This window comes from Grampus griseus, assembly GCF_964374135.1.
Source record: "Grampus griseus genome assembly, chromosome: 11".
NCBI classification, from domain to species: domain Eukaryota; kingdom Metazoa; phylum Chordata; class Mammalia; order Artiodactyla; family Delphinidae; genus Grampus; species Grampus griseus.
Genome location: NC_139005.1, coordinates 80,200,347 through 80,221,398, shown reverse-complemented (window position 1 = coordinate 80,221,398; position 21,052 = coordinate 80,200,347). Strand labels below are relative to the sequence as shown.

General features: G+C 40.8%; 1 protein-coding gene across 3 annotated transcripts; it reads right to left on the bottom strand.

Moving 5' to 3' along the window:
- Positions 1-13,983: 13,983 nt before the first annotated feature.
- SLC25A3 (solute carrier family 25 member 3) lies at positions 13,984-20,423 on the bottom strand. Of its 3 annotated transcripts, none has more exons than XM_082666065.1 (8): positions 20,286-20,423; positions 19,879-20,039; positions 18,466-18,590; positions 16,742-16,921; positions 15,819-16,000; positions 14,996-15,168; positions 14,404-14,514; positions 13,984-14,322 (listed from the first exon to the last, which is right to left on the bottom strand). In XM_082666065.1, the coding sequence occupies exons 2-8, from the start codon at positions 20,033-20,035 to the stop codon at positions 14,162-14,164; spliced, it is 1,089 nt and encodes a 362-aa protein (XP_082522191.1). In that variant the 5' UTR covers positions 20,036-20,039; positions 20,286-20,423; the 3' UTR covers positions 13,984-14,161. The 3 variants fall into 3 exon arrangements, with proteins under 3 accessions (XP_082522191.1, XP_082522193.1, XP_082522192.1); XM_082666067.1 differs by lacking the exon at positions 18,466-18,590 and adding an exon at positions 18,183-18,304; XM_082666066.1 differs by lacking the exon at positions 20,286-20,423 and adding an exon at positions 20,141-20,277.
- Positions 20,424-21,052: the final 629 nt, after the last annotated feature.

Below are 21,052 nucleotides of genomic sequence, written 5' to 3'. Positions count from 1 at the left end.
TTGTACCTTTTGACTACCTAATCCAATCCCTCTCCCCCACCCCCCACCTCTGATAACCACAAATCTGATCTCTTTTTCTATGAATTTGTTTGTTTGTCTGTTTTTGAAGTATAACTGACCTGCAACACTACAACACTACATTAGTTTCAGGTACACAACATAGTGATTTGATTTTTTTTTTGTCACACCAAGTGGCTTGCAGGATAGTTCCCCCACCAGGGACTGAACCCAGGCACTCGGCAGTGAAATCGCAGAGTCCTTACCACTGGACCGCCAGGGAATTTTCACTGATTTGATATTTTTATACATTTCAAAATGAATGATCACCATGGTAAGTCTAGTTGCTTCTGTCACCATGAAAATATATTACATAATTATTAACTCTATTCCCCACACTACATTTCATCCCCATGACTCATTTATTTTGTAACTGGAAGTTTGTACCTCTTAATCTCCCCACCTATTTCTCTCCCCTCCCACCCCCCTCCACTCTGGCAACCACCTGTTTGTTCTCTATCTCTGAGTCTGTTTCTGTTTAGTTATGTTCATTTGTTTTGTTTTTTAGATTCCACATATAAGTGAAATCATACAGTATTTTTGTCTTTCTCTATTTCACTTGGTATAATCCCTCTAGGTCCATCCGTATTGTCACAAATGGCAAGATTTCATTCCTTTTCATGACTAATATTCCATTGTGATATATACCTCACTGTGATATGTGATATATATCCCATTGTGATATATGGTATACCCCATATCTACCCCATCTTCTTTAACCATTCATCTATTGATGGGCACTTAAGTTGCTTCTATATGTTGGCAATTGTGAATAACACTGTAATGAACATAGGGGGTGCATGTATTTTTTCAAATTACTGTTTTTATTTTCTTTGGTTAAACACCCAGGAGTGGAATTGCTGATGGGCAGAGCCAGGTCCCAGGGTCTCTGGTGGCAGTGCCCTAGGTGTTCCAGAGTTGGTGTCAACCCACAGGTGGGTAGAGCCAGCACCCATGGGGTCCTGGGGCTGGTGACCACCTCCTATTGGGTGAGGCCAGTTCCCGGGGCCAGTGCTGGCCCACTGGTGGACACGGGTTGGAGACAGATCCTGGGCTCTCTGGTGGGCAAGGCTGGGTTCCAGGGCAGCTGAATCCCAGGGAAGCTGGCCTGTTGTGTCCCCACCTAGCTAGCTGTGTGGCTTGCAGTGTCCCAGTTCTGGTCCCTAGCAGCTGGCAGACAGGGCCGGGTCCAGACCCTATAAGCTAGAAGGAGGATTCCAAAATGACACTTGGCAGCACCAGTGTTCTCGTGGGGGAGCTCCCCAAAATGGCTGCTGCCGGTGTCTACGTCGCCAGAGTGAGTCTCAATTGCCTCCTGCCTCTCCAGGAGGCTCTCCAAGATCAGCCAGTGGGTCTGACCCAGGCTCCTTTAAAACTACTGCTTCTGCACTGGGTCTTGGAACATATGAGATTTTGTGTGTACTCTAAGAGTGGAGTCTATATCTCCCAACCCTCCGAGTTTCCCAAAAGTAAGCCCTACTGGCCTTCAAAGCCAAATGTTCTGGGGGCTTGTCTCCTCAGAACAGGACCCCTGGGTCTGGGGAGCAGGAAGTGGAGCTCAGACCCCTCACTTTTGGGGGAGAAACTCTGCAGTTGTAATTATCCTCCAACTTGTGGGTCACCTACCCTGGAGTATGGGTCTTTAGTATACCTCATCTCTGACCCTCCTAATTGTATCACTGTGCTTCCTTCTTTATATCTTCAGTTGTAGAATATCTTTTCTGCTAGCCTTCAGGTGGTTCTCATCAATAATTGCGCTTTAGATAGTTGTAACTTTTGTATGTCTGTGGGAGGAGGAGAGCTCAGGGCCTTCCTACTCCACCATCTTGGCCGCTTCTAGGATGAGTCTCAAGTTTATGAATTCTTACACCAGAATGGCTCATCCCTAAGACTTGGGCTTTTTGCCATTAAAGAGTTAGCATTAAAATTGATTCACACAGGCCTTCCCTGGTGGAGCAGCGGTTGAGGGTCCACCTGCCGATGCAGGGGACACGGGTTCGTGCCCCAGTCCGGGAAGATCCCACATGCCACGGAGCAGCTGGGCCCATGAGCCATGGCCGCTGGGCCTGCACGTCCGGAGCCTGTGCTCCGCAACGGGAGAGGCCACAACAGTGAGAGGCACGCGTAATGCAAAAAAAATAAATAAAAAATTTAAAAAATTGATTCACATAGTTCTAAGTTGAGCCCCAAGAAAATTTCTCCCTGCTTCTATGACTCCATATTATTTTCTCTTTCCTGAAATGCTGTAGCATTTGAAGTCTCCCTCACAATTTTATTGCCAAAACTTTATTTAAGCACTAAGTGTCCATCGTTCTTTGCAAATGGTTTCATGGGTGTCTGAAACGAGATCATGAGTTTCTTGATTCCTCATATCACGTATTCTGTTTTTAAAAGTGATATCCTGGGACTTCCCTGGTGGCTCAGTAGTTAACAATCCACCTGCCAATGCAGGGGACACAGGTTTGATCCCTGGTTCAGGAAGATTCCACATGCCGCAGAGCAACTAAGCCTGTGCGCCACAACTACTGAACCTGCGCTCTAGGGCCCTCGTGCTGCAACTACTGAGCCTGCGGGCTGCAACTACTGAAGCCCGTGCACCTAGAGTCCGTGCTCTGCAACAAGAGAAGCCACCACAATGAGAAGCCCATGCACTGCAACAAAGAGTAGCCCCTGTTCGCCACAACTAGAGAAAGCCCACGCACAGCAACAAAGACCCAACACGGCCAAAAATTTTAAAAAAATTAAAAAGTAATATCCCTTTGCACCTAGTACACAGCTGCACAGAGTAAGTGCTTGTATGCATTTGCCTTAAATACTAGGAATAGAATCCATTACATATGGTGACTGTGTTACTAGATACAGCAATTATTTGTGTTATGGGTATTTGAGTTCTTATTCCAAACCATAATGATTTTTTGTGATGGACTGCCCCATAATTACAGTGGCAAAAGACATATTTTTTGGAACAATATTTGATTCATCTCTGTTTTAATACGTAGAAACATGAGAGTTTGAAATCAGAGACACTAGGTTGCAATCCTAGCTCTGCCTAGTTCTGTGGCCTCGGACAAATTTAATATCTGTGACCCTTAATTTCTTCATCTGTAAATAATAAATAATAATATCTACCTTATAGCACTGCTGTGAATATTAGCATTAATATATCTAAAGTGCCTGAAACATCTGAAAAAGGACAAAGCCATTAATTAATATAACAAAAAGTTACATACTATGGAACTGCTTTTTGGAAAACAGCTCTATAGCCCACAGGGAGAGTATCACTGTAGTACATCCTAATGCAGTATTTGATGTTCATAATGATGATACCAAATGAAATGTAATCAACTTAATCAGACACAATAATGCATTTTAGACGTGAAAAATATTTAACAAGAAAAATTTCAGGCTGCATTGGTTCAAGATGGCAGAGTAGAAGGACATGCTCTCACTCCCTCTTTTGAGAACACCAGAATCACAACTAACTGCTGAATAATCATCGACAGGAAGACACTGGAACTCACCAAAAAAGATACCTCACATCCAAAGACAAAGGAGAAGCCACAATGAGATAGTAGGAGGGGTGCAATCACAATAAAATCAAATCCCGTAAGTGCTGGGTGGGTGACTCACAAACTGGAAAACACTTATACCACAGAAGTCCACCCACTGGAGTGAACGTTCTGAGCCCCACATCAGGCTTCCCAACCTGGGGGTCCGGCAATGGGAGAAGGAATCCCCAGAGAATCAGACTTTGAAGGCTAGTGGGATTTGATTGCAGGACATCGACAGGACTGGTGGAAACAGAGACTCCACTCTTGGAGGGCACACACAAAGTAGTGTGTGCATCAGGACCCAGGGGAAGGAGCAGTGACCCCAAGGGAGACTGAACCAGACCTACCTGCTAGTGTTGGAGAGTCTCCCGCAGAGGTGGGGGCTGGCTGTGTCTCACCATGAGGACAAGGACACTGGTAGCAGAAGTTCTGTGAAGTACTCCTTGGCTTGAGACCTCCCAGAGTCCGCCATTAGCCCCACCAAAGAGCCCCCGGTAGGCTCCAGTGTTGGGTTGACTCAGGCCAAACAACCAACAGGGAGGGAACCCAGCCCCACCCATCAGCAGACAAGCAGATTAAAGTTTTACTGAGCTCTGCCCACCAGAGCAACAGCCAGCTCTACCCACCACAGGTTCCTCCCATCAGGAAATTTACACAAGCCTCTTAGATAGTCTCATCCACCAGAGGGCAGACAGCAGAAGCAAGAAGAACTACAATCCTGCAGCCTGTGGAACAAAAACCACATTCACAGACAGATAGACAAGATGAAAAGGCAGAGGGCTATGTACCAGATAAAGGAACAAGATAAAACCCCAGAAAAACAACTAAATGAAGTGGAGATAAGCACCCTTCCAGAAAAAGAATTCAGAATAATGATAGTGAAGATGATCCAGGACCTCGGAAAAGGAATGGAGGCAAAGATCGAGAAGATGCAAGAAATGTTTAACAAAGACCTAGAAGAATTAAGGAACAAACAAACAGAGATGAACAATACAATAACTGAAATGAAAAATACACTAGAAGGAATCCATAGCAGAATAACTGAGGCAGAAGAACGGATAAGTGACCTGGAAGACAAAATGGTGGAATTCACTGCTGAAGAACAGAATAAAGAAAAAAGAATTAAAAGAAATGAAGACAGCCTAAGAGACCTCTGGGACAACATTAAATGCAACAACATTCGCATTATAGGGGTCCCAGAAGGAGAAGAGAGAGAGAAAGGACCAGAGAAAATACTTGAAGAGATGACAGGCAAAAACTTCCATAACATAGGAAAGGAAATAGCCACCCAAGTCCAGGAAGCGCAGAGAGTCCCAAGCAGGATAAACCCAAGGAGAAACATGCCAAGACACATAGTAATCAAATCAGCAAAAATTAAAGACAAAGAAAAATTACTGAAAGCAGCAAGGGAAAAATGACAAATAACATACGAGGAAACTCCCATAAGGTTAACAGCTGAATTCTCAGCAGAAACTCTACAAGCCAGAAGGGAGTGGCATGACATATTTAAAGTGATGAAAGGGAAGAACGTACAACCAAGATTACTCTACTCAGCAAGGATCTCATTCAGATTCGATGGAGAAATCAAAAGCTTTACAGACAAGCAAAAGCTAAGAGAATTCAGCACCACCAATGCAGCTCTACAACAAAGGCTAAAGGAACTTCTCTAAGTGGGAAACACAAAGAAGAAAAGGACCTACAAAAACAAACCCAAAACAATTAAGAAAATGGTAATAGGAACATACATATTGATAATTACCTTAAACGTGAATGGATTATATGTTCCAACCGAAAGACACAGGTTCACTGAATGGATACAAAAACAAGACCCACATATAAGCTGTCTACAAGAGACCCACTTCAGACCTAGGGACACATACAGACTAAAAGTGAGGGGGTGCAAAAAGATATTCAGTGCAAATGGAAATTAAAAGAAAGCTGGAGTCGCAATACTCTATCAGATAAAATAGACTTTAAAATAAAGAATGTTACAAGAGACAAGGAAGGACACTACCTAATGATCAAGGGATCAATCCAAGAAGAAGATATAACAATTATAAATATATATGCACCCAACAAAGGACCACCTCAATACATAAGTCAACTGGTAACAGCTATAAAAGAGGAAATTGGGCTTCCCTGGTGGCGCAGGTTGAGAGTCCGCCTGCTGATGCAGGGGACACGGGTTCGTGTCCCGGTCCGGGAAGATCCCACATGCCACAGAGCAGCTGGGTCCGTGAGCCATGGCCGCTGAGCCTGCGCGTCCGGAGTCTGTGCTCCGTAACAGGAGAGGCCACAACAGTGAGAGGCCCACATACCACAAAAAAAAAAAAAAAAAAGAGGAAATCGACAGTAACACAGTAATAGTGGGGGACTTTAACACCTCACTTACACCAATGGACAGATCATCCAAACTGAAAATTAATAAGGAAACACAAGCTTTAAATGACATAATGGACCAGATAGATTTAACTGATATTTATAGGACATTCCATCCAAAAACAGCAGATTACACTTTCTTCTCAAGTGTGCATGAAACATTCTCCAGGATAGATCACACCTTGGGTCACAAATCAAGCCTCAGTAAATTTAAGAAAATTGAAATCATATCAAGCATCTTTTCTGACCACAACACTATGAGATTAGAAATCAATTACAGGGGAAAAAACGTAAAAAACACAAACACATGGAGGCTAAACACTACGTTATTAAATAACCAAGACATCACTGAAGAAATCAAAGAGGAAATCAGAAAATACCTAGAGACAAATGACAATGAAAACACAATGATCCAAAACCTATGGGATGCAGCAAAAGCAGTTCTAATGGGAAGTTTAAAGCAATACAAGCCTACCTCAAGAAACAAGAAAAACTTCAAATAAACTATCTAACCTTACACCTAAAGGAACTAGAGAAAGAAAAACAAACAAAACCCAAAGTTAATAGAAGGAAAGAAATCATAAAAATCAGAGCAGAAATAAATGAAATAGAAATGAAGAAAACAATAGCAGGGCTTCCCTGGTAGCACAGTGGTTGAGAATCTGCCTGCTAACGTGGGGGAAATGGGTTCAAGCCCTGGTCTGGCAGGATCCCACATGCCACAGAGCAACTAGGCCCATGAGCCACAACTACTGAGCCTGCGTGTCTGGAGCCTGTGCTCCGCAACAAGAGAGGCTGCAATAGTGAGAGGCCCGTGCACCGCGATGAAGAGTGGCCCCCGCTTGCCACAACTAGAGAGAGCCCTCGCACAGAAACGAAGACCCAACACAGCAAAAATAAATTAATTAATTAATAAACTCCTAACCTGAACACCTTTAAAAAAAAAATAGCAAAGATCAATAAAACTAAAATCTGGTTCTTTGAGAAGGTAAACAAAATTGATAAACCATTAGCCAGACTCATCAAGAAAAAGAAGGAGAGGACTCAAATCAATAAAATTAGAAATGAAAAAGGAGAAGTTACAACAGACACCGCAGAAATACAAAGCATCCTAAGAGACTACTACAAGCAACTCTATGCCAATAAAATGGACAATCTGGAAGAAATGGACAAATTCTTAGAAAGGTAAAACCTTCCAAGACTGAACCAGGAAGAAATTGAAAATATGAACAGACCAATCACAAGTAATGAAATTGAAACTGTGATTAAAAATCTTCCAACAAACCAAAGTCCATGACCAGATGGCTTCACAGCTGAATTCTATCAAACATTTAGAGAAGAGCTAACACCCATCCTTCTCAAACTCTTCCAAAAAATTGCAGAGGAAGGAACACTCCCAAACTCATTCTATGAGGCCACCATCACCCTGATACCAAAACCAGACAAAGATACTACAAAAAAAGAAAATTACAGACCAATATCACTGATGAATATAGATGCAAAACTCAACAAATACTAGCAAACAGAATCCAACAACACATTGAAAGGATCATACACCATAATCAAGTAGGATTTATCCCAGCGATGCAAGGATTCTTCACTATATGCAAATCAATGTGATACACCATATTAACAAATTGAAGAATAAAAACCATATGATCATCTCAATAGATGAAGAAAAAGCTTTTGACAAAATTCAACACCCATTTATGATAAAAACTCTCCAGAAAGTGGGCACAGAGGGAACCTACCTCAACATTAAAAAGGCCATATATGACAAACACACAGCAAACCCCATTCTCAAAGGTGAAAAACTGAAAGCATTTCCTCTAAGATCAGGAACAAGACAAGGATGTCCACTCTCACCACTATTATTCAACATAGTTTTGGAAGTCCTAGCCATGGCAATCAGAGAAGAAAAAAAAATAAAGGAATACAAATTGGAAAAGAAGAAGTAAAACTGTCACTGTTTGCAGATGACATGATACTATACATAGAGAATCCTAAAGATGCCACCAGAGAACTACTAGACCTAATCAATCAATTTGGTAAAGTTGCAGAATACAAAATTAATGCACAGAAATCTCTTTTATTCCTATACCCTAACGATGAAAAATCTGAAAGAGAAATTAAGAAAACACTCTCACTTACCACTGCAACAAAAAGAATAAAATACCTAGGAATAAACCTACCTAGGGAGAAAAAAGACCTGTATGCAGAAAACTGTAAGACACTGATGAAAGAAATTAAAGGTGATACAAACAGATGGAGAGATATACCATATTCTTGGACTAGAAGAATAAGTATTGGGAAAATGACTGTACTACCCAAAGCAATGTACAGATTCAAAGCAATCCCTCTCAAACTACCAACGGCATTTTTTACAGAACTAGAACAAAAAATTTTTAAATTTGTATGGAGACACAAAAGACCCCAAATAGCCAAAGCAGTCTTGAGGGAAAAAAAAGGAGCTGGAGGAATCAGACTCCCTGACTTCAGACTATACTACAAAGCTACAGTAATCAAGACAATATGGTACTGGCACAAAAACAGAAACATAGATCAATGGAACAAGATAGAAAGCCCAGAGATAAACCCATGCACCTATGGTCAACTAATCTATGACAAAGGAGGCAAGGATACACAACGGAGAAAAGACAGTCTCTTCAATAAGTGGTGCTGGGAAAACTGGACAGCTACATTGTAAAAGAATGAAATTAGAACACTCCCTAACACCATACAGAAAAGTAAACTGTAAGACTGGACATTATAAAACTCTTAGAGGAAAACATAGGAAGAACACTCTTTGACATAAATCACAGCAAGATCTTTTTTGATCCACCTCCTAGAGTAATGGAAAGAAAAAGAAAAATAAACAAATGGGACCTAATGAAACTTAAAAGCTTTTGCAAAGCAAAGGAAACTACAAACAAGATAAAAAGACAACCCTCAGAATTGGAGAAAATATTTGCAAATGAATCAATGGACAAAAGATTAATCTCCAAAATATATAAACAGCTCATGCAGCTCAATATTAAAAAAACAAACAACCCAGACTTCCCTGGTGGCACAGTGGTTAGGAGTCCGCCTGTCAATGCAGGGGACATGAGTTCCAGCCCTGGTCCAGGAAGATCCCACATGCCGCAGAGCAACTAAGCCCATATGCCACAACTACTGAGCCTGTGCTCTAGAGCCTGTGAGCCACAACTACTGAGCCCGCACACCACATCTACTGAAGCCCGCGTGCCTAGAGCCCTGTTCCACAACGAGAAGTCACTGCAATGAGAAGCCTGCGCACCGCAAGGAAGAGTAGCCTGCATCCGCTACAACTAGAGAAAGCCTGTGTGCAGCAACAAAGACCCAACACAACCAAAAATAAATAAATTTATAAAACAAAAACAAATAAACGACCCAATCAAAAAATGGGCAGACCTAAATAGACATTTCTCCAAAGAAGACATACAGATGGCCAAGAAGCACATGAAAAGCTGCTCAACATCACTAATTATTAGAGAAATGCAAATCAAAACTAAAATGAGGTATCACCTCACACCAGTTAGAATGGGCATCATCAGAAAATCTACAAACAATAAATGCTGGAGAGGGTGTGGAGAAAAGGAAACCCTCTTGCACTGTTGGTGGGAATGTAAATTGATACAGCCACTATGGAGAACAGTATGGAGGTTCCTTAAAAGAACTAAAAATAGAATTACCATACGACCCTGCAATCCCACTACTGGACATATACCCAGAGAAAACCATAATTCAAAAAGGCACATGCAGGGCTTCCCTGGCGGCGCAGTGGTTGAGTCTGCCTGCCGATGCAGGGGACACAGACAGGTTCATGCCCCGGTCTGGGAAGATCCCACATGCCGCGGAGCGGCTGGGCTCGTGAGCCATGGCCGCTGAGCCTGTGCGCCTGTGCTCCGCAACGGGAGAGGCCACAGAAGTGAGAGACCCGCGTACCGCAAAAAAAAAAAAAAAAAAAAAAAAGGCACATGCACCCCAATGTTCACTGCAGCACTATTTACAATAGCCAGGTCATGGAAGCAACCTAAATGCCCATCAACAGATGAATGGATAAAGATGTGGTACATATTTGCAATGGAATATTATTCAGCCATAAAAAGGAATGAAATTGGGTTATTTGTAGAGACGTGGATGAATCTAGAGACTGTCATACAGAGTGAAGTAAGTCAGAAGGAGAAAAACACATATCGTATATTAACACATATATGTGGAACCTAGAAAAATGGTCCAGCTAAATCGGTTTGCAGGGCAGAAATTGAGACACAGATGTAGAGAACAAACGTATGGACACCAAGGGGGGAAGCGGCGGGGGTGGTGGTGGTGGTGTGATGAATTGGAAGATTGGGATTGACATGTATACATTAATGTGTATAAAATGGATAATTCATAAGAACCTGCTGTATAAATAAGTAAAATTCAAAAGTTCAAAAAAAAGTCAGCACTTAAAAATATAAATTCAACTATCTGAAAATTCATTAATGAAAAATATTAGTTTCTGGGGAATTCCATGGTGGTCCAGTGCTTAGGATTCGGCGCTTTCACTGCCGGGGCCCAGGTTCAATCCCTGGTCAAAGAACTAAGACTCCGCAAGCCACACAGCATGGCCAAAAAAAAAAATTTTAATTTCTATCAGTGCCAAATAAATGAGGTACTCATCTTGTTTGGTGCTATTCTACTCATTATTTTAATGATTCACAAATCTATCAGTAATTTGGTAGCCATCCTGAGTGGGACTTTCTTGAAGGAACCCTCAAATCTGGAATGTCACTAGGTTCATTGTCATGATTTTGTTTTCAAGACAGATAGATGTGGAGGCAAATATAGAATGGAAAATTTTGGATCTGTTTCCCTACAGTAGAAAATGTAAAATTAATCACTTCAATAGATATGGTCTCTTACGGGTGAGTCATCTTCAGCTTTCTGTGGAATTTCCCTGCTTTAATACTACTTAAAGTCTAACCAGTTGTGCAGTCAATAAAATCAGTGAAGAATTGTTTATCCATGATTAAAAGTTGATTACATTATTATTTTCAGAATATTAACAATGTCTGAAAAAGCAGTTTTAACCTTGGTTGATACAGCCTCCTGGTGTTGAGATCATGGGTCTTGAAATAATAGATATTGCCCCTAACATGAATTATCCTCCATCTTCAAATCTTGCATATGCTGCGTTCCACAAAGAAACCTAGCTGACTTGCACATCAAATCACAGTATATTGGGTACGAATTGTATCTTATGTAGGAGACACATCCTCTAGGCTTTCATGCAGTATAGCCAACCTTTAAGTGACTGTTGCATGCATGGTACTTTATAGAGTCTATAAAACCACAAATGAAAACCTTGGAATAGTTGCTTTCTAGGAAATTCAAGTCACCAAAGATTCATAAACCGTTTATCAATGTGAGGTGAACATCTCATACACCTCCTATGACCACTTTGGAGGATGTGAAGTCAGGGCTGCCTTGCAAAAGAGAAAATGATTCAGTAGATAACATCTGAGGTAAGAGCTGTTAAGAGTAGCTAGCTTACTAAGGTACATCATTGTTTGATATATCAAGAGGCACAGCATTCCGTTGTGAACTCCGGATTCCTCAAAGTTTGCAATCAGTTTCTTATCCACATGGTATCTGGGATTTTTAACAATTATTGATTTATCATGTAAATGATAAAAATTGTATAAACAATATGTTTATATAATTTATGTTGAAGAAACAGTATATAACTCCTAATTTAGCAGCAAGACTGACTGCCATGCACCAAACTTGATGAATATTGTGGACACTTTCCCCAAAATGGTATCAAAACATTTCATGAAGCTTTCACACAATGGAGATTTGGTTAAGCTGTTAAGTTTTTCAATTTTGTTGTATGTCACCAGATAATTTAGCAAAAATCTGGCTTTCTTAGAGCTTCTTAGAGACAAGTTGAATTTTATTTGATCTCTCTGGAAACTAATTATGTCCTAGTGTTAAGACATAATTCAATTAAACAACTAATCACATATACTCATCCCACTGGGTTCTGTTTTGTGGAATTAACATTTTCTTAAAGCCAAATGTGAAAAAAACAATGTTAAAATATCCTTATTAGAATCTTTATTTTCAGCATGAATAAATTTTAAAATACAAAATGGGAATTCACATTTTAAGTGGGCATTTTAATTGAATTTTGAGGATGAAATGGTTTTACCTCAGAAATAGCTTTGAAAGTTCTCTAACTACAAATAGCAAGCAATTCTTGACAGCTTGAACAGCATACTTTATGTCAATACCCACGAATGAAACCAATTGCTTCTCTTGAAAATAAGACTTGAATCCTGGCTAGCAGTGGAAACCTCTCATGGTGAAGCTGACTGAACTGCATACCCTGAAGTTTTTAAATCCACAGTCCACCTCTCCATTGGCCCAATATACATACATATCCAATCCCACAGGCTCTTACAACGTGACTGACCCTCCTCCCAGTAGGAGGTGGAGTCTATGCTCCTTTTCCATGAAGCTGGGATTTGATCTTCTGGGACTTCTGATGACCAAGAGTATAGTGGAAGTGATGCTAGGACTTCCAAGGCTAATTCCTATAAAAGATCCAGCTTCTGCCTGGCTCCACTTCAGAGCCCTGAAATAAGTCCAGTTGCCCTAAAGCCACCATGCTGTGGATTTTGAGGAAAGACTGAGCCACTAACAGGGAGATGCTCAAACAATCTCCCTCTAACCGGATGTGAAAAAGCCTTTGGAGATGACCCAAGAGCTACCATCTGATTGTCACTTCATGAGACAAAGAAGCAGAAGAACCCAACAAATGCTCCTTAATTTCTGACCCACAGAAAGCTTGAGATCATATCGTCTCTTGCCATTACATTTCAGATGATTCGTTACACAGCAGTAACTAATGCACGCTGATGACACCAACTGCCACAGCCATCATTTGCTTGGGCTCAGACTGCAGCTCTACCTTTTGTCAGTTTGGTCCAAATTTACACCCATAACCCCTCCTTTTTCGCTGCAACACAGGTAAAATAAGACTGGAACCTTAAACAAGACCAGGTGATGATGACAGAGAGAAGTTAACATGTAATGAGATATACCTGGTTTCTAAATTTAGTTCACTGACCTTATAACATGGGTTTGTAATGAAAACATTTATCTTCCTGTTTAGACTCCTTTGAAGTTTTTTTCCTGAGGTCCCATCTGCATACTTTACACAGGGTCTGTCAACTCAATCCAGATATTATATCCAAAGGCCTGAAGGTAAAATGTAATCAGACTTGAAAAAATAAACTATATTACCGATTGGGCTTTTATACTTCCTAACCAAAATACAAGGGAAAACTAAACAGTGGCTTACATTCTAGCTTTTAAAAAATCAGTTTGGGCTTAAACCAAATTCCAGATGCTTCAATGTGCCGAAGTGCCACCGTCCCAGGGGCATTCACCTACTCCAGGTGTCAAGCAGGTACCTTTCTTAAAAACAAAACCGGAAATAGTTTTTTTTTGTAATTTAGAAAGTCAGATCTGTGTGAGAATTAAGTTACCTGAAATAGTTTTTAGCTATCAAATGTTTTGGTCCTTCTAAAAAGCTATCATTCTAAGAAACAGCCTAATTTAGATTACCTTCTTTTACAAATAAGGATTAACACACTGATTAGGATTTTTAAAAGTATATTAAGTGTTGCAAAAATCTGATTATATACGGAAATGGACTTGTCAAAATAAACCACAAATGAATATTTATCCATATTCAAACTGAACAATTAAATTGTTTTTAAAAATTTAGGGCATGGTTCCTAAAAATGTAAGAACTCTCGAGTGACAAATCCTGAAACATATGACAATTTATGAGTAGGGATCACAGTATTCAACCAACAGTGATTTTTTTCCTTGAGGTTCTAATGTATGCATAATTCTTTCCATTTTAGGGTTAATTCTTTAAAAACTAGTTTTAAAAATAATTATCAAGTCACAGACAAACCATGAACAGTTGGGTTTATTTCAACAGTAAGTTTGAAACTCTTGCTTCTGGCAAGAGTACTACAGTAATTATATTAGGAATAGGTAATTTCCTACACTGTCAGATATATAAAAGTTCCTTCTGCATTTTCCTCAACACTGATCAACAAGCAGATTCAGTCCACATCTGCTTTCATCTACTCAGTGTACCCAAGCTTCTTCTTCAGAGATTCTGGCATCTCAGGGGGAGGAGGGCGAGGGAGCCTGAAGTAGACCTTCACGGAGTCATAGATGAACCACTGCAGTGCAGTCAGAGTGCCAATCATGATGATACGGGCAAAGAGTCCCTTCCATACACCTGGATAAAATATGAAATGTGAGTGAAAAATATACTCCAAAGTGTTATTCTTTCTTTAGAGGGGAGGAAAAAAAATCTCACCTCTAAATCCAAGTCTCTGGAGGACCAGAGACGCACTGCTACCCTTCTCTTTATTCAACACAGACACCACAGAATCAGCAGGGTGAGAAACAATGGCACAGAAGACTCCAGCTGAAAAAAAGTCAAGATAAATGATCCAATATGGGGTCAGTTAAAAAAAATTTTCACATCACAGCCAACAACATTTTCATGAGTAATAAAATTTTCTTGTGTTTAAATAAATAATATTTTAGAGTGAGACTGACAAGAAAAGTTATAAAGCAGTCTACCCTCTGTAAAACAGAACAATCCCTCAAGTTATATTCAGATTTTAACACTTTCTCTTGTATTAAAAATTTGTTATTGGAAAAACTAAACAACAAAAAAAGGCACAGCAGTGAAGTCAATACATTCCCGAGCTTAATTATGACATGCAAACCACAAAACAATTATTTTAGGAACGAATTAGCAAGTATTTATGAATCCTGAAGAGTGTATAAAACGCAATGGAAAGATAAAACTTCTTTGGAATATTTTTCCCTCACAAAAGAGGCCAATACTGGAAATGATTATTCTTAATTTCACAGACAAGCATGTTCTAAATAATTCATACCTATGTAACCTGCCACAAATGTGACAACCAGCTGCTCTGGCTTTGAACATTCACTTCGGGGCTTGGGAACCACAAACTTGTACAATGCTTCAACAGTACGTTCAAAGCAGGCGAACTTCATCATGGTGTATGGTATCTGTCTCATCCAGAGAGGAGCAACCCCCTTGTAGAATCTAGGAAATCAGAAGACTTATTTTACTCAGTTGCATATATTCATCTAGCAGACTTTTTCATTATTAACAGACGTGTCCGCACACCAGTCAAGTCCTGATAGTAACAAAATGGCAGCACTACTGCATGTCATTTCTATCAGAACCTAAGACTAACATGCAGGTATATTTATCTCACATGCCAATGACTCAAGCACCTTTGACTATACAACCAAAAAAGTTGCTGAATGTTTCTTTCACTGGAACTACAAGAAACAGTAAGTTTACAAGTAGAACTCAGCTCAAGATTGGCATCCACAAAGGTGGATCTAAGGAAGCATGTGTGGCCCGACTATATGCAAATTCTTAACTGTGAACATAGATGACAAGAATTCTAACAAGGGCACTCCCCAACCCCCAAGTTAAGAGTTAATATTTAGGTCAAATATCAAGTCATTTGTAGACTGACAAATGATTCTAACTTTAGAGGGAAAAAAAACCCTTAATTCAGGGTTCAAGCCATGTATCAACTTATCCTTGCCCCTAGAGTTTACGTTCTATGTGAGGCGGAAAGAGATATGAAAAAGAGAAAGTCTGGCAGGTTTAATGCTAACAAATGTGGTTTTCTCAAATGAGTATTTTTATACTATATATTTAGGCAAACGTTTACTTACGCCTTTATGCCTTCTTCCTTATACATTTTGGGAGCTGCATCCCTCAAAGTGTTAGCATATCCTGGTTGGGTTTGAATTCGAACCTTAGCAGCTTCCATAGGAGCCAGAGCAATGTCAGCAAAGAATTCAGCACTGGCAGAGGCAGCCAAATATAGTGATGTGCGCCAGAGATAGGCATTCTCCTAAATGAAAAACATAAGGAGAAACATGAATTGCTGCTGCACTGGCTGTTCTCAATTTAAGAGACAGTTCTAGGCAACAGTTAAATTTCAGACATTTTAAGTGTTTCTTTATCACAGTCCACAGATAACACACATGAGACTGAGTAACTCTCATAACCTCATCAATCATAGTACACTGTGAATATTTTTTGAATGTCTAGGTGCCAAGGATAGTTGACCCTTGAACTCACACAGGACACTACAATCCTTCTCTTTAAAAAACTCAAATCCAACTTATTTGGAAAGCAGCACAGCACAATAAAAAGAGCACTGAAATCCAATGAAATAGTTTCTTTTTCTTATCCTGTTTATGTTAAAACAGCCTTATGACACAACATTGTAAAGCAATTATACTCCAATAAAGATGTTGATAAAAAAAAAACAGCCTTATGATTTGAAACATACTGTTCACCCTTTCTGAGATTATTTCCTCAGTTCTAAAAACAGGTTGAGTCAAACAAAAATCTAAGATCCTTTTTGGTCTTATATTAAAAACTGAGGACTTTTTTTTCCTTTTTCTTCTTTTTTAAATATTTATTTATTTGGCTGTGCCAGGTCTTAGTTTCGGCATGTGGGATCTAGTTCCCTGACCAGGGATCGAACCTGGGCCCCTTGCGTTGGGAGCGTGGAGCCTTAACCACTGGACCACCAGGGAAGTCCCTAAAAGCTGAGAACTTTCAATTTCAAAGGTAAATTACATACCTCTCCAAGCATGTTGCTATACAAAACTTTGAAGACTTCATAAAAGCCAAATTTGCAGAGCCCTTGCATAGAGTAGCCAATGAAAGTCGGAGCCCATCCTTTGGCCAAACCACGAACACCATCTTCTTTGAGTGTAACTGAGAATCCATTAAATATGCCCTTGTACTTTTGTGGGTCCACCTTTATTTAAAACAAGAAGAAGAAAAAAAATTAAATGTACGACAGAGATAATAACACTTCTCATAAACATTTAATTCTGTTATTATTAGTTTTTCCTTTTGGTTCTAATATAAACTTTAGTAACTACACAAAAGGTGGGTAAATACAAGTTCACTGCATGATATCAGCTTAATGTCTACTATTATCTTTGTAAATGTAACTTTTTGTACAGTAAGGTCTAGCTTTCTTTCAGTCAGACTTAAGTCTTGGAGAGTTAGTTAAGAGGATAAAATTCCTACAAAAATACATGATAAAACTGACACGAGATTTTCCCACCACCCAACTCTTTTTACCACTTAAAAATTAGTCTTAAAGCTACTTCATAAACAATAATTAAGTCTACATCCTTGAGATATACTAACCCATTAAGTGATTATAAAGTTTTGTGAACTTAAGACAATCAAATTAAATACAAGTTAAAAAGGTACATCAACATGAAAACCCTCTTTTGAGTTAAGAAATTAAATTCCCTTTAAGAGACATGCATAAGACGTTTTAGCAAAGGTGTATTTAATATTCATTCTATTAACTAATGGGGGTAAAAATCTTAATCTATTTCTGCCAGTACTAGAAGGGCTGGTATACATCACCTTCCTCTCCCTGCTAACATTTCACCTTCCTTTCTCTTTTAGGTAAGTAGACCGCTAATCCTGTTTGGGACAAATAAATTTTTGATGTTTGATTATTTGTGTTTCAATAATCCTAATTAAGACATTTTAATTGTAAAAGAAAACCTTTTATGTAAATAAATATGCAAGAAGCTATGCCCACAAATTTTAAACACTATACAGTGAGAGTTTTTTAATCTATAGTGTTCTCTGCCTTGATCTTATCAATAAATAAGAGACATGAAGTTACATCATATAATACACAAAGAATGATTGCCTACTCTGACGTGTAAGTGCTTGTAAAATGACTATTTGGAGAAAAAACAATCGGTAGGCCTTGAAGAACAGAATTCAGCCCAGCAGCAAGAACCACTTACAACCAGAGTCTGAGATCAACAATCTACCTTCACTCTTATTTTAAAAGAGGTATTTCTTGGATTTAAAGCACTAATTAAAGTAAAAATCATGCGTTAAAGAAATCTGAGTTTGGTGTTCTACTAAAATTTCCGGCAGTCATAACGTCTTCATTCTTCTCAATTGTGAAGTCCTTTAATATTACTTGGAATTAAGTCACACACAGAAGAGATGTTCAATGTTGTCATCTCAATACAAACCTGCATACGGCATTTCACTAAATCCAGAGGAACAACAGCAGTGTGTGTCAGACCACAACTTAAGACCCCACCAAAGCCACACAGTGCGTAAAACTTCGCAGAGCCATATTCACAACTGTACTCTGTAATATAATAAGACAAGACACACCATGCGTTTTAATATAATACTCATGTTACTGGTTATCAACTTACCTCCTGGACAGTTAGGTTTCCACACAGCTTGTTAGTAGGTAACAGCCATGTTTCAACAATGTTTTATTTAGTCCAACATGCAAAAACAAACCTGCATTCTGCATTTAACCAGATCTAGAGGAACCAATGCTGTATGTGTTGTGCCACAACTAATAATTCCTCCAAGTCCACAGAGGAGAAAGAATCTGCCAGATCCATAGTCACAGCTATACTGCTCTGTTTGATTGAAAAAAAAAAATCAAGTAAGTATTTCTTCAGAGGTGACTAAGGCCATGGGAATGCAAGAGAACTACGTTTCCCTGTGAAAAAGTAGTATCACAACTGAACAGCTCTGCCCACCATTTACAAGTAAACTGAAAGATAATTTTCCACCTAGTGTGAGCAAGGAATTCACTGCCAAAATCAAAACAATCATTTAAAGATTCTGAAGGTTCTTATCTGTGAGATACTAGGTCTCTCTCGTTTTGCCATATAAATTTTTAAAAAAGTTTTCTATATCATTAATAGCTCTTCCAAATTACTAACGGCTGATAAGAACACACTTCTGAGTACCAATCCAACTTAAATCATGTAAAAGCTTGCAAACCTCTAAGGCTACCCCAGCCACTAACCAATACTATCCCCACTTATGGATCCCTATAGTGCAAAAATAGATAAACATAAATTCCTGCAGTCAAATACATTTACTACACAAATGACCATAGATATAACTGTCTAAATTGAAGGACCGAATGATGATGTAAGGGTTTTTTCCTCACACTGAAGACAGAACAGAAACACGTAATAATTTTTTTTTTAAATCTTTACATTTTACAGGTACAAGGTAGATAACATATTCTGTACTCCTGCAATTCGGTTTTCAGGTTTCTCTATAAATACACTCCACTGGGATTTAAAATACACACAGTTAAAATAAAGTTGGGTCTAATCATCAAGAAACCCGAGAGATAAGATCAAAGGGATTCCTATCTATTATATCCTTTCTATGGTCTCTCCGGGTCTACAAGTCAATCAGGCGCATTAAAACAAGAATTACCCAGTTATCACACACACCTTGTATCAACTAATATTAGACTCCGGGAATACTAAAGGGAGGAAACAATATTTTTAAAAAGAAAGTGAAAGCAAAATCAAAGAACTGATAATACAGTTAGAACTGCGGTGGCCAGTGGTTAGGATATAGACTTTACCCAATGCCTAGTCGGCTGACCAAGCAGGCTCACGGTGAAGATAAGGAGCTAGTCACGGCCTCTATGCCTCCACTCACTCGAGGACGCGGAGGTCACGGAGGGAGCAGGGCCTAGACCCTTCCACGCCCTTGAGGGAGAGCCAAGGATCCGACACCCGGCTTCGGGCGGAACGAGCTGACATCCTCGGACAAGCAACTGGGCGCCCTCCTGCGCTGCCGCGGGCAGGGCGCGCGTCCTTCCCTGTCCTCCGGGCCGAGCACGCCACGAAGGCCGAGGGGACCTCACAACCGTATCGGGACAGGGTCTGACCTCACCTTCCACAGAGGCGGCTGCCAGCTTGCGGGAGCGACGGGGTGGGCCCGGGGTCCCGGCGGGGTTGCTGCGGGGGCCCGCGAGACCATCTTGCACCAACTGCAGGTGGGGTGCGTTGAAGGGGTTCGCCCGCGCCAAGTGCGCCACGGACGAGAACATCTTTCTAGGGGGAGAGGAAGCGGCGGTCAGAGGTAAGGCAAAGGGGTCCGTTAGGCCGGCTAAAGTCACCGGCACCCTGGGACCACCCCCGCAACCAGGCCTTGCCTCTTCCCGCCTCCGCGCCCTTGAGGAGGTCACCGCGGCCTCCCCAAAGGAGGATGCCAACGGGGCCTACAGCCAAAGAAGCGCCCCACCGGTCTCCGCTCTCCGCTCCCCGCACGCACTGCAGGGAAGGCCGAGCCACACTCACTCCCTAAGATGGCGAACACACGACCGCTCCCTCGGAAAGGCTGGGGCTCACAGAGGCCGAACGTCCTCCGGGTCTTTAGATCTGTGCCTTTCGCGCGTCGTCAGCGCGACGCACATAGTGCGTCACTACATTCTGGTGGCATCCATTGGCGAAGAAGAGCGCCAAGGCCCTAACGTCATCGCGTTCTCCTAGCAGCCGTATCCCCGCCCCACTCGCCCTAGCCCTTCCGGCCCGGCTTCTGCGCAGGAGGGTTCCTTTTGCGCAGGCGCGCATTCCAGGCCGGTGTTCTGAGTTGTGTGGGTTTGTGCTCGTGACCTTCTCTTTTTGTCCCTTCACCTTCAAACGTCTCTCCTGGAATCTGGGGCTTACTTTCTTTTCATTTAAATGAGCCCCAATATACTAGTCACCTAAAAAAAAAAAATCCGGGGCTTCCCTGGTGGCGCAGTGGTTGAAAGTCCGCCTGACGATGCAGGGGACACGGGTTCATGCGCCAGTCCGGGAGGATCCCACATGCCGTGAAGCGGCTGGGCCCTTGAGCCATGGCTGCTGAGCCTGCGTGTCCGGAGCCTGTGCTCCGCAACAGGAGAGGCCACAGCAGTGAGAGGCCCGCATACCGCAAAAAAAAAAAAAAAAAAAAATTCTGAATACGCGATGATATATTATTTCGGTTTGCGGTTAGAATGTCACTGCAGTACAGTTTTTGTGTCACAGCTTCTGCTATTATGGTACTTTTTTTTTTAAGTTCCATCCATTGACATTACACATAG

What these genes read in the sequence shown, in the direction of transcription:
- SLC25A3 (XM_082666065.1), bottom strand. Translation starts at nt 20,035, where the DNA reads ATGTTCTCGTCCGTGGCGCACTTGGCGCGGGCGAACCCCTTCAACGCA. An exon ending in TGGTTAAATGCAGAATGCAG is followed by an intron (nt 16,922 to 18,465) that starts GTTTGTTTTTGC and finishes TTTTAAATAAAG; the next exon opens with GTGGACCCACAAAAGTACAA. An exon ending in AAGGAAGAAGGCATAAAGGC is followed by an intron (nt 15,169 to 15,818) that starts GTAAGTAAACGT and finishes CTGATTTCCTAG; the next exon opens with ATTCTACAAGGGGGTTGCTC.